Here is a 15,887-nt window from a genome sequence, read left to right on the forward strand (position 1 = left end):
CGGAACCACAAAGGGAATAAATACGCACCTTGCACAAGCAAAGCTTCAGAACCACTGAGAATTAATTTAATTCCATGCTGCCCCTGGAGCCCGTGCCTGTGTCTCGCCTGTGGTACACCCACCTTCATTCTGGGACCCTCAATACCCTTGTCTAGCCGACTAAAAAATATTTCAGTCGCACTTAAAAGCAATTCAATCACCATTTCAGGGACAGCAGTACGGGAATTGGCCATTCAGCCCCTCAAGCCTGTTCCATCATTCAATAAGTTTGTGACTGCCCCGAAGCTTAACGCTATCTGTCATAATATGCACCCATGCACATCATGAGGTAAAAGCAGGCAGTGACAGACACCCAGGTGAGCCAATCAATGTACAGGACAGAACACAACCAATCACAAGACGGGACACCAGAGGGGGGCTTCCATCTATAAAACACACGAGGCATCAGCACTCTGCCTCTTTCCACTGGTGATAGCTGTAGTGACAGTCAGGGTGCACAAATCATTCAACACCTCCTACACATGGATCAGAGCTAGCCTGGTCTAGATAGTTAGCTTTAGTTTACTTAGTGTAGTAAAGAGTCAACCCACAGGCAGATGTGGGCTTCGTTACTAGAGTTCAATAAATCTCATACTGAACCAACGCCCACGTTTGGTGTATACTTGATCAGTTAATTGCATCGTGTGCAATCTGTGTTACTCCAGGGTGAACAGCACGACACTATCTACCTGCCTTGGATCCCCAACTTTCACCTCACAAAAACCTATCAATGTTCCAAACAAAGAGTATCTGCCAGTTTTCTCTTCCATGCCGACGGAGGTTTGTTGCGCTCCACTTCTACAAGTTAAGGGCACTCTCCAGTACCTTTCTCAATTAGTTATTAGAACATAGAATTTACAGTGCAGAAGGAGGCCATTCGGCCCATCAAGTCTGCACCGGCTCTTGGAAAGAGCACCCTACCCAAGGTCCACACCTCCACCCTATCCCCATAGCCCAGTAACCCCACCCAACACCAAGGGCAATTTTGGACACTATGGGCAATTTAACATGGCCAATCCACTTAACCTGCACATCTTTGGACTGTGGGAGGAAACCGGAGCACCCGGAGGAAACCCACGCACACACGGGGAGGACGTGCAGACTCCGCACAGACAGTGACCCAAGCCGGAATCGAACCTGGGACCCTGGAACTGTGAAGCAATTGTGCTCTCCACAGTGACACCGTGCTGTTTATTAGAACTATAGAATCACTACAGGGCAGAAGGAGGCCATTCGGCCCAACGGGTCTGCACCCATCCTCCGAAAGAGCACTCCATCTGGGCCCACTCCGCCGGCCAATCCCCGTCACCCGACCTTCCCTGCACATCTCTGGATTATTATAGAGGAATGGAGCACAAAGGCGAGGAAGTTATCCTGCTCAGTTGGAGTATTGTATCTAATACTGGGCCTCACACTTTGGGAAGGATGTCAAGGCCCAGGAGAGGGTGCAGAAGGGACAGCTGGTTTGTGATCCGGAGCGAGGCCAGCAGCGCTGGTTCAATTCCCGTTCCGGCTGAGGCTATTCCTGGAGGCCTCGCCTTCTCAACCGTGCCCCTCGCCTAAGGTGTGGTGACCCTCGGGTTAAATCACCACCAGTCAGCTCCCCACCCCCCTCAAAGGGGAAAGCAGCCTTACTTTACTTACCAGGATGTCCTTGGGGGCCGGTTTAGCTCAGTTGGCTGGACAGCTGGTTCGTGATGCAGAGCGGGGCCCAGCAGCGCGGGTTGAATCCCCGAACCGGCTGAGGTTATTCCTGAAGGCCCCACCTTCTCAACCCTTGACCCTAGTCTGTGGTGCGGTGGCCCTTGGGTTAAATCACCACCAGTCAGCTCTTCTCAAAACATCTGGGACCATGCAGACTTTACTAACTGGGTCACTGACTGCGCGGAGTCTGCACGTTCTCCCCGTGTCTGCGTGGGTTTCCTCCGGGTGCTCCTGTTTCCTCCCACAGTCCAAAGACGTGCCGGTCAGGTGGATTGGCCATGATAAATTGCCCTTAGTGACCAAAAAGGTTAGGAGGGGTTATTGGGTTACGGGGATAGGGTGGAAGTGAGGGCTTAAGTGGGTCGGTGCAGACCCGATGGGCCGAATGGCCTCCTTCTGCACTGTATGGTCTATGAATCTATGATGAGGGTCTTCAGTTAGAGTCAAAGAGGTCTACAGCACAGAGAAGGCCACTCGGCCCATCGCGTCTGCGCCAATCCCATTTCCCAGCATTTGGCCCAGAATCTTGACTGCCCTGGCATCACAAGTGTACATCTAAATACTTATAAATGTTCTGAGGGTCTCTGCCTCCACCACCCTCCAGGCAGCGAGTTCCAGACTCCCACCAGCCTCTGGGTGAAAAGGTTTTTTGTCACATCCCCTCTAAACCTCCCATCCCTTACCTTAAATCTCTGCCCCCTGGTCACTGATCCCTCCACCAAGGGAAAAGTTTATTCCTGTCTACTCTATCTGTGCCCCTTCATAATCTTATCCATCTCAATCACGACCCCCCTCAGTCTCCTCTGCTCCAAGGAAAACAACCCCAGTCTATCCAATCTCTCTTCATCACTAAAACTCTCCAGCCCAGGCAACATCCTGGTGAATCTCCCCTGCACCCTTTCCAGTGGCTATCACATCCCTCCTGTAATGTGGACATAATTCTCTGGAGAGATTGGAAAAACTGGGATTGTTCCCCTCTGAACAGAGAAGGAGGGTTTAACGAAAGTCTTCAAAATTCTGAAGGGTGTTAATTGAGTACAAGGACACAAGAATATAAGGAATAAGAGCAGTACACCAGACGGTCTGTCGAACCTGCTCTGCCGTTCAACGGCTGACCGGGGGTTTCGATTCCAATTTCCCGCCCACTCCCCAGATCCCTCAATTCCCCTAGAAACCAAACATCTGTCCATCTCGGCCTGAAGTGTGGTCAATGATGGAGAATCCACAACCGTCTGGGGTAAAGAACAAAGAACAATACAGCACAGGAACAGGCCCTACGGCCCTCCAAGCCTGCGCCGATCACGTGTCCTATCTAGACCAACCGCCTGTATCCTTCTATACACCGTCTGTTCATGTGCCTATCCAGATAAGTCTCAACGGTTGCTAATGTATCTGTCTCAACTACCTCACTTAGCAGTACATTCCAGGCCACCACCACCCTCTGTGTTAAAAGAACTTCCCCTGCACATCTCCACTGAACCGTTCCCCCCCTCACCTTGAACTTGTGCCCCCTTGTAATTTCCAATTCCTCCCTGGGAAAAAGCTTCTAACTGTTCACCCTATCTATACCCCTAATAATTTTATAAACGTCTATCAGGTCGCCCCTCAGCCTCCGTCTCTCTAGGGAGAACAATCCCAGTTCATTCAATCCAAAGAATTCCAAAGATTCACAACCCTTCGAGTGAATAAATGTCTCCCCAGCTCAGTCCTAAATGATCAGCCTCCTTACCCTGAGACTGCGCAGATTGAGAAAGTGTTTCCACTGGCATAAGGCTCACTAACCAGAGGACACACAATTAAAGTGATCTGCAAAAGAATTTTAAAAATATATATATAAATTTAGACTTCCCAATTCATTGTTTCCAATGAAGGGGCAATTTAGCGCGGCCAATCCACCTACCCTGCACATCTTTTGTGTTGTGTTGTGTTGTGGGGTTTCAACCCACGCAGACACGGGGAGAATGTGCAAACTCCACACGGACAGTGACCCGGGGCCGGGATCGAACCTGGGACCTCGGCGCCGTGAGGCAGCAGTGCTAACCGCTGTGCCACCCTGCCGCCTCCTTCTGTGCTGTACCATTCGAAGACTACATGTGCTAACTTGGATGGTGAAGTGAAGGCAAATCTATCGACCACAGATAGCACTGCGGTCCAATTCTGGCCTCGCCCAATGTGACGACATGCATATAGAATTATAGAATTTACAGTGCAGAAGGAGGCCATTCGGCCCATCGAGTCTGCACCGGCCCTTGGAAAAAGCACCCTACCCAAGGTCAACACCTCCACCCTATCCCCATAACCCCACCCAACACGAAGGACAATTTTGGACACTAAGGGCAATTTAGCATGGCCAATCCACCTAACCTGCACATCTTTGGACTGCGGGAGGAAACCGGAGCACCCGGAGGAAACCCACGCAGACACGGGGAGAATGTGCAAACGCCACACTGACAGTCACCCAAGGCCAGAATTAAACCCGGGTCCCTGGAGTGGTGAGGCAGCAGTGCTAACTACTGTGCCGCTAATAATCCAGGAAGAGTCGGTGCAAAGTACTAAGGAGCAGGGAAACCTGGCGGATATATCTTCACCTTCTAGCTGAGGGGCATTGATGGAATAGCCAGCCCTCTGTCCCCTGCCTAGACTGCCATTGTATAACTCAACTCAAACCAGGGGGTGGAGTCGGGACTTTCCAGTGTGTGCAGCTTAATAATGGGCTACCTTTACCCACTGGAACATGATCCTTGTTTACTCACTTATTCTCCTCAAAGATGTGTTTAGTTTCTGGGTTAGAGCAGATTAATGCGTTGTCCTTAACCTTCTTGCTTATTAACCTGGGCTTGCTGTCAAAACATTCCTGCAACAGAAAGAATTGGCAGAGCATCAAAGACTGGCACACTATGCACTGGACAAAGGCAAAGATTTCGACCTTAACTAGCCATTCAAGGAGGAAAAGATCCAGGATATTGTGCCCTTTAAACCTGGCAGACACTGATTTCAGGACTTGAGGCAAAGGTCAAGGATCAGAAAAGGCAATTGAGACGGGATAACAGTGTAAACTCTGCAGCTGAACTGCGGCCATTTTGTTTGATAATCAACTACCGAGCCGTACAGCTCAGGTCTGCGATTGAACGAGGGGATTACACAGTCTGTATGGCTATTTCAACACCGTGTCGTCAGAGCTGTTTCAGAAAGGCTAATATCTCCTCAAGCTGATATGACAGAGAAGGTATGGAACAGAAACACCTGGTCAATGTGGTGTTTAGGCCTCCTCCCACCTCTTCTTTATCTCACCCAATCTCTCCATTGCTTTTTCCCCTCATAGAATTTACAGGGCAGAAGGAGGCCATTCGGCCCATCGAGTCTGCACCGGCCCTTGGAAAGAGCACCCCACCCAGACCCAGCACCCGGAGGAAACCCAAGCAGACACGGGGAGAACGCGCAGACTCCGCACAGACAGTGACCCGAGGGCGGAATTGAACCCTTGCCCCTGGAGTTGTGAGGCAGCTGTGCTAACCCACCGTGCCGCCCCCATGTCCAGTCTCCACAGCTTATCAGAGAATAAAGGAGGACATTCGGCCCATCGAATCTGCATCGACCCTCTGAAAGAGCACCCCACCCAGGGCCATTCCCCCTGCAGCCCCAGTTAAGGGGCAATTTAGCACGGCCAATCCACCTAACCTGCACATCTTTGGACTCAGCTCCCATCAGTCTTGCTCCAAAACTGCTGTTAACCTGGATTCCAAATTTCTTAATGTCTTTAACTCCACTCTTCCACCCGGCTAGTTATTCCGAATATTTATAGTTTATTCTGCACTTTGTTAAATGCTTTTGTCCTATTGCCCCTATTGACCTGACCGGCCTTGAAGTTCTGGTTCACCCTATCCATCCCACTTTATGAGATCGGGTGGGGAATGGGAGGAATTTAGGGAGCAATGTACTTTAATTTAACTTTTTTTAATAATCTTTATTATCACAAGTAGGCTTACATTAACACCGCAATGAAGTTACTGTGAAAAGCCCCTATCGCCACATTCCGGCGCCTGTTCGGGTACACGGAGGGAGAATTCAGAATGTCCAATTCTCCTAACAGCAGGCCTTTCGGGACTTGTGGGAGGAAACCGGAGCACCCGGAGGAAACCCACGCAGACACGGGGAGAACGTGCAGACTCCGCACAGACAGTGACCCGAGCCGGGAATCGAACCAGGGACCCTGGCGCTGTGAGGCAGCAGTGCTAACCACTGGGCTACCGTGCCACCCTTAAAAACCCCTGTTAGTGCCGTTCCGTCTGGTCCCCATTTCTGGAGATCAGTACTGAACGGTGCTTGCCCGAGGTCTCTGGCTTCCCAATGCCCGCTGGCGTCAGGGCCAGCATTTTGAAATGGTGACACCGGTTGTCTGATCTGGGGAGGTGCTGCCGTTACAAGGCACCCAGCTGTCTTTACACCATCTCACCTCACAAAGGAACATGAAGCGGCCAAGGTGTTCCTTCAATAGTTTAGCTACCGTGAGACTGCGCCGCGTATCGCCCCCAAGTGGATCGAAGAGTAGCTCGCGGTTTATGGTTCCCTTGCGTTCCAACGTCCAAACGTCGATCTCCTCCTGGCAGTAAGCAAACGTACACTGGTCGCCATACTTGCAATCTTCTTTACTCGCAATATCTGCAGACAAACAAATTAGAGAACATCACCTTTATCATTAGAATGCAAAGTCAATCTCGCTACTTGTAGGCAAGTGAATAACTGAACCCAAAGTCATCTCATCTGGCTTAAAATACAATAACTTGCCTGCACAGAGAAAAAGTTCGGAGCTCTTTGCTATTGTTTGTGAAAGCTAAATGTCCCAACTCCTGTATAATCATAGTCTCAACTGGGCCGGGGTTTGATTCCCGGCTCGGGTCACTGTCTGTGCGGAGTCTGCATATTCTCCCCGTGTCTGCGCGGGTTTCCTCCGGGTGTCCCGGTTTCCTCCCACGAGTCCCGAAAGACGTGCTTGTAAGGTAATTTGGGCATGGGGCAAATCATAGTCTCAACTGGACCGGGGTTTGATTCCCGGCCCTGGGTCACTGTCCGTGTGGAGTTTGCACATTCGCGCCGTGTCTGCGTGGGTTTCACCCCCACAACCCAAAGATGTGCAGGTTAGGTGGATTGGTCACACTAAATTGCCCCTGAATTGGAAAAGAAATAATTGGGTACTCAAAATTTAAAAAAAAAAAAAGGTAATTTGGACATTCTGACTTCTCCCTCAGTGTACCCGAACAGTGCCGGATGTGGCGACTAGGGGCTTTTCACAGTAACTTCATTGCAGGGATAACATAAGCCTACTGATCACAATAATACAGATTATTATTATTAAACCTACTCCTTGTTGTCCCTCAGGTTCCTGAATTTTTTTTGCAGAAAGCTCCAAGTCTGCTGGAAACACAAACAAACTATTCTCCAACATGTCAAAGTGTCTGTTTTTCACGTGAGAGTATACACCGTAGGCGCTGGTCGGATATTCCATCGTAGAAACCAGAACAATCTACCCCTCTCCCCCTCTTTGCCAATTGTTTAGCACAAATTCTGTGGAAGTCCTGACTCCTGGCTGGGCTAACGTTCCCCAAATAACATCAGTTACCCATCAAAAGAAAGACTTGCATTTATGTAGCACCTTTTACGTCCTGCAGCACTTTACAGCCAGTTAAGTATTTGTGAAGTGCAGTCACTGTAACATGGGACTGGGGGCCAACAAAGAAAATAAAGCAGGAGGAGGCCATTCGGCCCATCGAGCCTGCTCGGCCATTCATTATGATTATGGCTGATCATCGAGTTCAATACCCTGATCCCGCCTCCCCCCCCCCCCCCCCCCCCCCCCCCATCTCCCTCGATCCCTTTAGCCCCAAGAGCTGTATCTAATTCCTTCTTGAAATTACACGACGTTTTGGCCTCAACTACCTTCTGTGGGAGTGAATTCCACAGATTCCCCGCTCTCTGAGTGAAGAACTTTCTCCTCACCGCAGTCCTAAAAGGTTTACCCCCTTATCCTCAAACTATGACCCCTAGTTCTGGACTCCCCCACCATCGGGAACATTCTTTCTGAATCTACCCTGTCCAATCCTGTTAGAATTTTATACATTAAACTTTTCTTTTTTTTTTAAAAGGGTACCCAATTCTTTTTTTCCAATTAAGGGGCAATTTAGTGTGACCAATTCACCTACTCTTTTTGGGTTGTGGGGGTGAGACCCATGCAGACACGGGGGAGAATTAAATTTTGTAAGTTTCTAAGAGATCCCCTCTCACTCTAAACTCCAATGAATATTATCTCAACCGATTTAATCTCTCCTCAGATGACAGTCCCGCCATCCCAGGATTCAGCCTGGTAAACCTTCGCTGCTCTCCCTCCATGACAGGAGCATCGTTCCTCAGACAAGGACACCAAAACAGCACACAATATTCCATGTGTGACCTCACCAATGCCCGATACAATTGCAGTAAAACATCCCTATTCCTATATTCAAATCGTCTCACTATGATGACCAAAGGGCGGCACGGTATCTCAGTGGTTAGCACTATGGCTTCACAGCTCCAGGGTCCCAGGTTCGATTCCCGGCTTGGGTCACTGTCTGTGCGGAGTCTGCGTGGGTTTCCTCCGGGTGCTCCGGTTTCCTCTCACAAGTCCCGAAAGACGTGCTATTAGGTAATTTGGACATTCTGAATTCTTCCTGTGTACCCGAACAGGCGCCGTAGCATGGGACTAGGGGCTTTTCACAGCAACTTCATTGCAGTGTTAATGTAAGCCTACTAACAAACTTGATTATCATTGTAATATACCATTTGCCTTCTTTACTGCCTGCTACCTGCACGCTTATTTTCAGTGACTGATGCACGAGGACACCAAGATCTTGCAGAGTATCCACCTCTCAATTTACACCCATTCAAATAATAATTTGCCTTCCTATATTTGTGACCGAAGCGGATAATCTCACATTTGTCCACATTATACTGTATCTGCCATGTATGTGCCCCCTCACTCAGCCTTCAAAATTCTGCAAAATTGTTCAGTTGCGTCCACTCAAGCAGCACCCACTTGGTACGGCACCAGGGGACTTGTATAAAATCGCTTCACGGGACGTGGATGTTGTTGCCGTTACATAGAATTTCATAGAATTTACAGTGCAGAAGGAGGCCATTTGGCCCATCGAGTCTGCACCGGCTCTTGGAAAGAGCACCCTACCCAAGGTCCACACCTCCACCCTATCCCCATAGCCCAGTAACCCCACCCAACATTAAGGGCAATTTTGGACACTAAGGGCAATTTATCATTTTGGACACTAAGGCCAATCCACCTAACCTGCACATCTTTGGACTGTGGAAGGAAACCTGAGCACCCGGAGGAAACCCACGCAGACACGGGGCGGATGTGCAGACTCCGCACAGACAGTGACCCAAGCCGGAACCGAACACGGGGACCCTGGAGCTGTGAAGCAATTGTGCTAACCACAATGCTACCGTGCTGCCCGTCTTTTATTGTTTCAGAGGCAACCACATTGCTGTGGGTCCGGAGTCTGGAAATACAGGGGCTGGTTTAGCACAGGGCTAAATCGCTGGCTTTTAAAGCAGACCAAGGCAGGCCAGCAGCACAGTTCAATTCCCGTACCAGCCTCCCCAAACAGGCGCCGGAATGTGGCGACTAGGGGCTTTTCACAGTAACTTCATTTGAAGTCTACTTGTGGCAAGAAGCGATTTTCATTTCATTTTCACATGTGGGCCAGCCAGGGTAAAGACGGCAGCTTTCCTTCCCCGAGGGACATTTGGTCAATCCGATGGGCTTTTATGAGCATCGCCGATAGTTGTCGTGGTCTGAGATTTGCTTTCAATTTCAGATTTATTAATTTCTTGAATTAAAATTCCACCGCGGTCTCCTCCACAGTTTAGATTTTGTGGGACTTCAATTTATGATCTTCTGACTCGGAGGCGAGAGTTCTGCCCGCTGAGCCCCAGCCGAAACCTTGCCCGGGGCAGCCAACCCCAGAGAGCCAGCCAACACCGGCCGGAGTTTCCCTGTACGGCGGGAGTTTTCCAATTTGCAGCTGGAGGAAAACTGATACTTATGGATTCGTGACCTCGACAGAACAATGGAAATTACTTCCGGGGGCGGCCATGACCTGCTCGGTCACGCTAAAAGGAGCGGCGGCGGCAAGTGACAGGAGGGACCGGCGTGGGAGACCCCCCACCGTGCCACCCCCCGCCCGCCGGTGCACGGAGAGGACCAGGAGCGGAGCCGGCAGACGTGCGGACCCGGGGAAGAAGGTCGAGAAGGTCCGGGAGGACAAAATGGCGGCCGGAGAGGATCGGGAGGTGTGGGCCCAGTGGGCCAGAGAACAGCAGGAGCTCCTTAAAAACTGCTTCTTGGAGCTGAAAACGGAGATGCTGGCCTCCATGGAGAGAATTGTGGTGACCCAGAAGGCGCAGGAGAAGGAGATCAAGGAGGTGAGGAGGAAGATGGCGGAGAATGAGGACGAGATCCTGGGCCTGGCGGTGAAAGTGGAGGTGCACAAGGCGCTCCATAAGAGATGGCAGGAGAGGCTGGGGGACCTCGAGTGCAGGTCTCGGAGCCACAATCTGCGGATCCTGGGTCTTCCTGAAGGAGCGGAGGGGGCGGACGCGAGCACGTACGTGGCCACAATGTTGGGGACGCTGATGGGCGCGGGGGCCTTCCCGCGGCCCATGGAGCTGGATGGGGCGCACAGGGTTCTCGCTAGAAAGCCGAGGGTAAACGAGCCACCAAGGGCGATGGTGATACGGTTTCAGCACTTGGCAGACCCGGAGCGAGTCCTGCGGTGGGCGAAGAAAGAGCGGAGCAGTAAGTGGGAGAATGGCGAGATCCAAATTTACCAGGACCTGGGAGCTGAGCTGGCGAGGTGGCGTGCAGGTTTTAACCGGGCGAAGGCGGTCCTCCACGTTAAAGGGGTGAAGTTTGGGCTCCTGCACCCGGCGAGACTGTGGGTAACATACCAGGACAGGCACCACTATTTTGATACCCCAGATGAGGCGTGGTCGTTCATCAGGCAGGAGAAGCTGGACCTGAACTAAGGGACTGTTGTATGAGGTGAAATGTGCGGGTGGGGAGGGACCGAGGGGGGGACGGCGGGTAAAGCATAAGTTTATGGGCATGTCTGCCCTAGTTTGGTTGGGGATTTTGTTGTTTGTTCTGCTTGTTTTCCAGGTGTTCGGTGCTAGGGGGCAGGAAACACACCCATGTCCATAAAGTCCATTCGCGAATAGATTTCTTTGTGTTGAGTAGGGTGTTAATCCAGAGGGTGGAGGGGGTAAACTCGGCCATTGCGGTCTCAGACCATGCCCCGCACTGGGTGGACCTGCGACTGGGGGTGGTACGGGGTCAGCGCCCTCTCTGGCGACTGGATGTGGGGCTGCTGGCGGACGAAGAGGTGTGCGGGCGGATAAGGAGGAGTATTGAGAATTATGTGGGAGCAAATGACACAGGAGAGGTGACGGTGGCAGTGGTTTGGGGGGCTCTGAAGGCGGTCATTAGGGGAGATTTAATCTCCATTAGGTCCCATAGAAGAAGGAGAGGGCGGACAGGGAGAGACTGGTGGGAGAGATACTCAGGGTAGACAGGAGGTACGCGGAGGCCCCAGAGGGGGGGCTGTTGAACGAGCGCCGGAAATTACAGACGGAGTTTGACTTGCTGTCCACGGGGAAGGCGGAGGTGCAGCTGAGGAAAGCAAAGGGGGCAGTTTGAGTATGGGGAGAAGGCGAGTAGGATGCTGGCGCACCAGCTGTGCAGGAGGGAGGCGGCCAGAGAGATTGGGGGAGTGCGGCATAGGGAAGGCAACATAGTGCTGAGCCCAGAGAGGGTCAATGAAGTCTTCAGGGAGTTCTACGGAAGGTTATACAAGTCGGAACCCCCCCGTGGAGGGGGAAGGGATGAGTTGAGTTCATGGACCGGTTGAGGTTCCCAAGGGTGGAAGCAGAGGGGGTGCAGGGACGGGGGGCCCCCGATTGGGTTGGAGGTGGTAGTCAGGGGGCTGGCAGGCTTGCAGACGGGCAAGGCCCCGGGCCTGGATGGCTTCCCCGTAGAATTTTATAAGAAGTTCTCAGAGCTGCTGACCCCGCTCCTGATGAGAACCTTCAATGAGGCAAAGGAGAAAGGGATCCTCCCTCCGACAATGTCGCAGGCATTGATCTCGCTTATCTTGAAGAAGGACAAGGATCCGCTTCAGTGTGGGTCCTCCAGGCCGATACCGCTCCTGAACGTGGATGCCAAGCTGTTGGCAAAAATTCTGGCCACCAGAATAGAGGACTGTGTCCCGGGAGTGATTGGGGAGGACCAGGCGGGTTTTGTTAAGGGCAGGCAGCTGAACGCGAATGTGAGGAGGCTCCTGAATATCATCATGATGTCCTCGGAGGAGGGGGGTGGTGGCTGCGATGGACGTGGAGAAGACCTTGACAGGGTGGAGTGGGAGTATCTGTGGGAGGCGCTAGGCAGGTTTGGATTTGGGGAGGGATTTATAGGGTGGGTCAAGCTGCTGTATCAGGCCCCTGTAGCGAGTGTGTCCACAAACCGGCTAAGGTCGGAATATTTCAGGCTGCACCGGGGGACGAGGCAGGGGTGTCCCCTGTCCCTGTTGCTGTTTGCCCTGGCAATTGAGCCTTTGGCCATTGCGCTCAGGACTTCGGGGGATTGGAGGGGGCTGGTGCGCAGAGGGTGGAGCACCGGGTCTCCCTCTACGCGGATGACCTGCTGTTGTATACTTCGGACCCGTTAGAGGGGATGGGGGAGGTCATGCGGATCCTGGAGGACTTCGGGAGGTTCTCGGGGTATAAGTTGAACGTGGGGAAGAGTGAGCTGTTTGTGGTCCACGGTAGGGGCCAGGAGGAGAGACTGAGGGAGCTCCCGCTCAGGATAGAGGAGAGGAGCTTTCGGTACTTGGGGATACAAGTGGCCAGGAACTGGGATGCCCTGCACAGGCTCAACTTAACCAGGCTCGTGGAGCAGAAGGAGGGAGAGTTTAAAAGGTGGGATATGCTCCCGCTTTTCTTGGCGGGACGGGTGCAGACTGTGAAGATGACGGTTCTCCCCAGGTTCCTCTTCGTATTTCAGTGCCTCCCCATTTTCATCCCCAAGTCCTCCTTTAAGTGGGTGAATAGGATTGTTATGGGATTTGTGTGGGCGAATAAAACCCCGCGATGTGGACTCCGATACGGGATAACCACTGATTTGCTCCGGGTAGTTTGGATGGGGGGGTACCAAGGCTGGTACAGGGCAGGTATTAGGAGGATGGGGGACCTGTTTATAGACGGGGTTTTCCCCAGCATGCAGGCACTGGAGGAGAGGTTCGGCCTGCCCCCGGGGAATGCGTTCAGGTACCTTCAGGTTCGGGACTTCCTTAGAAAACAGGCGGGGACATTCCCACGGCTGCCCCCACGTAGGATCCAGGATAGGGTGGTGTCTGGCGTCTGGGTAGGGGAGGGGAATGTGTCGGACATATATCAGGAGCTGCAGGAGGTAGAGGAAGCCTCAGTGGGGGAGTTGAAAAATAAGTGAGAGGAGGAGCTGGGCGAGGAGCTGGATGAGGCCCTGTGGGCCGGTGCCCTGGGCAGGGTGAACTCCTCATCATGTGCCAGGCTCGGATTAATCCAGTTTAAGGTGGTGCATCGGGCGCATATAACGGCGGCAAGAATGAGTAGGTTTTTTGGGGTGGAGGACAGGTGCCCGAGGTGTGCGGGGAGTCCGGCGAATCATGCCCATATGTTTTGAGCATGCCCGGCGCTTAAAGGATTCTGGCAGGGGTTTGCGAGGGTGATGTCTCGGGTTTTGGACGCTCGGGTGAAGGCGAGCCCAGCGGTAGCGATATTCGGGGTGGCGGAGGATCTGGGAGTGCAGGAAGCGAAAGAGGCCGAGGTACTGGCCTTTGCCTCCCTGGTAGCCCGGAGACGGATTCTGTTAATGTGGAGGGACTCGAAACCCCCGAGTGTGGAGACCTGGGTCAGTGACATGGCGGGTTTCCTCAGCCTGGAGCGAATAAAGTTCGCCTTGAGAGGGTCCTTGATGGGGTTCTCCCGGCGGTGGCAACCTTTCCTTGACTTTCTAGGGGAGCAGTAAGTGTCAGCAGCAGCATCCTGGGTGGGAGGGGGGGGGGGGGGGGGGGTTCAGGTCGGGGGGTACTGTTGATATAATGTGAGTTGGGCATGGAGACAAAACCCACCTTGTTCTGTTTAAAAAAAACATTTTTTCTGTTGTGCAAGTAGTTTCATTGTAAGCTTTGGGCTATGTTTATTGTTATTTTTTATTACATAGAATTAGAATTTACAGTGCAGAAGGAGGCCATTCGGCCCATCGAGTTTGCACCGGCTCTTGGAAAGAGCACCCCACCCAAGGTCCAGACCTTCACCTGATCGTTATAACCCAGTAACCCCACCCAACACTAAGGGCAATTTTGGACACTATGGGCAATTTAGCACGGCCAATCCATCTAATCTGCACATCTTTGGACTGTGGGAGGAAACCGGAGCACCCGGAGGAAACCCACGCAGACAGGGGGAGAACGTGCAGACTCCGCACAGACAGTGACCCAAGCCGGGAATCGAACCTGGGACCCTGGAACTGCGAAGCAATTGTGCTAACCACTGTGCTACCGTGCTGCCCTATCTGTATTGGAAAAAATTTAATAACACATTTATTGAAAAAAAGAACAATAGAAATTGGGGAGTCCCTGTAACGGACAACCAACCTGTAACGTCAATTAAACGTCTTGGGGGAACGGTTGGCCTCAAGACAAAGGCCTCAACGAATCCCTACAAGTTCCACATGGTCTGTATAAAGAATCCCCTGACTTTGATCTCCACCACGAGTGGTGCTCAGTTACCTGCGCCTCCATACCTTTACAAATGTAGTAAGGTCCCCCATAATTATTCTTGGTAGGCCGAGGCCTGATCTTCTTCCATCGCATGTCCGATGAATCCTTTAGTCTTCCAATCAACACATCCTTTTTACATTTATGCTCCAGGTCGGGGTTATAGTGATAATCCAACGCTTTCACTCCTCAAACAAAACACAAGCGGAGAAACACTTGAAGCAAATTAGGTCGGTGGGTCAAGGCAGAGAAACTGGAAGGCTCGAAGCGGCTTAGCTCCTGGCTGCACTCGCCGCCGCCTCCCCCCCACACCCCAACCCCACCTCCCTGCCGCCAATATCCCACTTTTTGGTTGATTCATTCATTCAGTTTTACTACCCTTCCTGCTATCGTTTAGACGGTTTGTCCTCTGCCCGGGAGATAGATTACTCTAGCCCACCGGCACCAAGGTCAATACAGTCTTATCTGGGTGAGATCAGTTGACTCAGAAACAAAGAACCCCTGCAGCGCAAGAGGCCATTCGGCCCATCAAGTCGGCACCGACCCTCTAAAAGAGTACCCTACCTCGGCCCACTCCCCCGCCCTATCCCCGTAATCCCACCTATCCTGCACATCTTTGGAATGTGGGAGGAAACCGGAGCACCCGGAGGAAACTCACGCAGACACGGGGAGGACGTGCAAACTCCACACAGCCACCCAAGACCAGAATTGGACCCCGGTCCCTGGTGCTGAGAGGCTGCAGTGCTAACCACTGTGCCACCGTGCCGCCCCAGGCTTATAAGTTCATAAGATATAGGAGCAGAATTATGTCATTCGGCCCATCGAGTCTGCTCCGCCATTCAATCATGGCTGACATGTTCCTCATCTGCGACCTACAATCTTACAGGCCAAGAGCTGGATTGCGAAACCAGCCAGACATCTCCCGCCTAGAACACGTGACCGAGGAGCGGGAGTCGGCAATTTAGCCTCCCGCGCCTAACACCCTCAATGTGATCCTGGCTGATCCCATCCTGGCCTCAACTCCACCGTCCTGCCCGGTCTCCATAACCCTTCAACCCATTACCAATTAAAAATCTGTCTAACTCCTCCTTAAATTTACTCACTGTCCCAGCATCCACCGCACTCTGGGGGAGCGAATTCCACAGATTCACAACCCTTTGGGTAAAGTGGTTTTTCCTCAAATCTGTTTTAAATTTGCTCTCTCTTATTCTAAGATTATGACCTCTCGTTCTAGAATGCCCCACAAGAGGAAACATCAGCTCCCCGTCTACTTTATCCAGACCTTTC

At 52.1% G+C, this 15,887-nt stretch overlaps 1 protein-coding gene across 2 annotated transcripts in view; it reads right to left on the reverse strand.

Moving 5' to 3' along the window:
- LOC140403829 (zinc finger CCCH domain-containing protein 7B-like) overlaps positions 1-15,887 on the reverse strand; it is a 143,453-nt gene that overhangs the window by 32,359 nt on the left and 95,207 nt on the right. For both annotated transcript variants that reach the window (XM_072492001.1, XM_072492000.1), the window contains exons 13-15: positions 14,627-14,788; positions 6,197-6,402; positions 4,497-4,597 (exon numbers count right to left, since the gene is read on the reverse strand). In XM_072492001.1, coding sequence (XP_072348102.1) covers positions 4,497-4,597; positions 6,197-6,402; positions 14,627-14,788 — 469 coding nt within the window. The remainder of the gene's footprint in view (positions 1-4,496; positions 4,598-6,196; positions 6,403-14,626; positions 14,789-15,887) is intronic.

Source organism: Scyliorhinus torazame, chromosome 29, assembly GCF_047496885.1.
Source record: "Scyliorhinus torazame isolate Kashiwa2021f chromosome 29, sScyTor2.1, whole genome shotgun sequence".
NCBI lineage: Eukaryota > Metazoa > Chordata > Chondrichthyes > Carcharhiniformes > Scyliorhinidae > Scyliorhinus > Scyliorhinus torazame.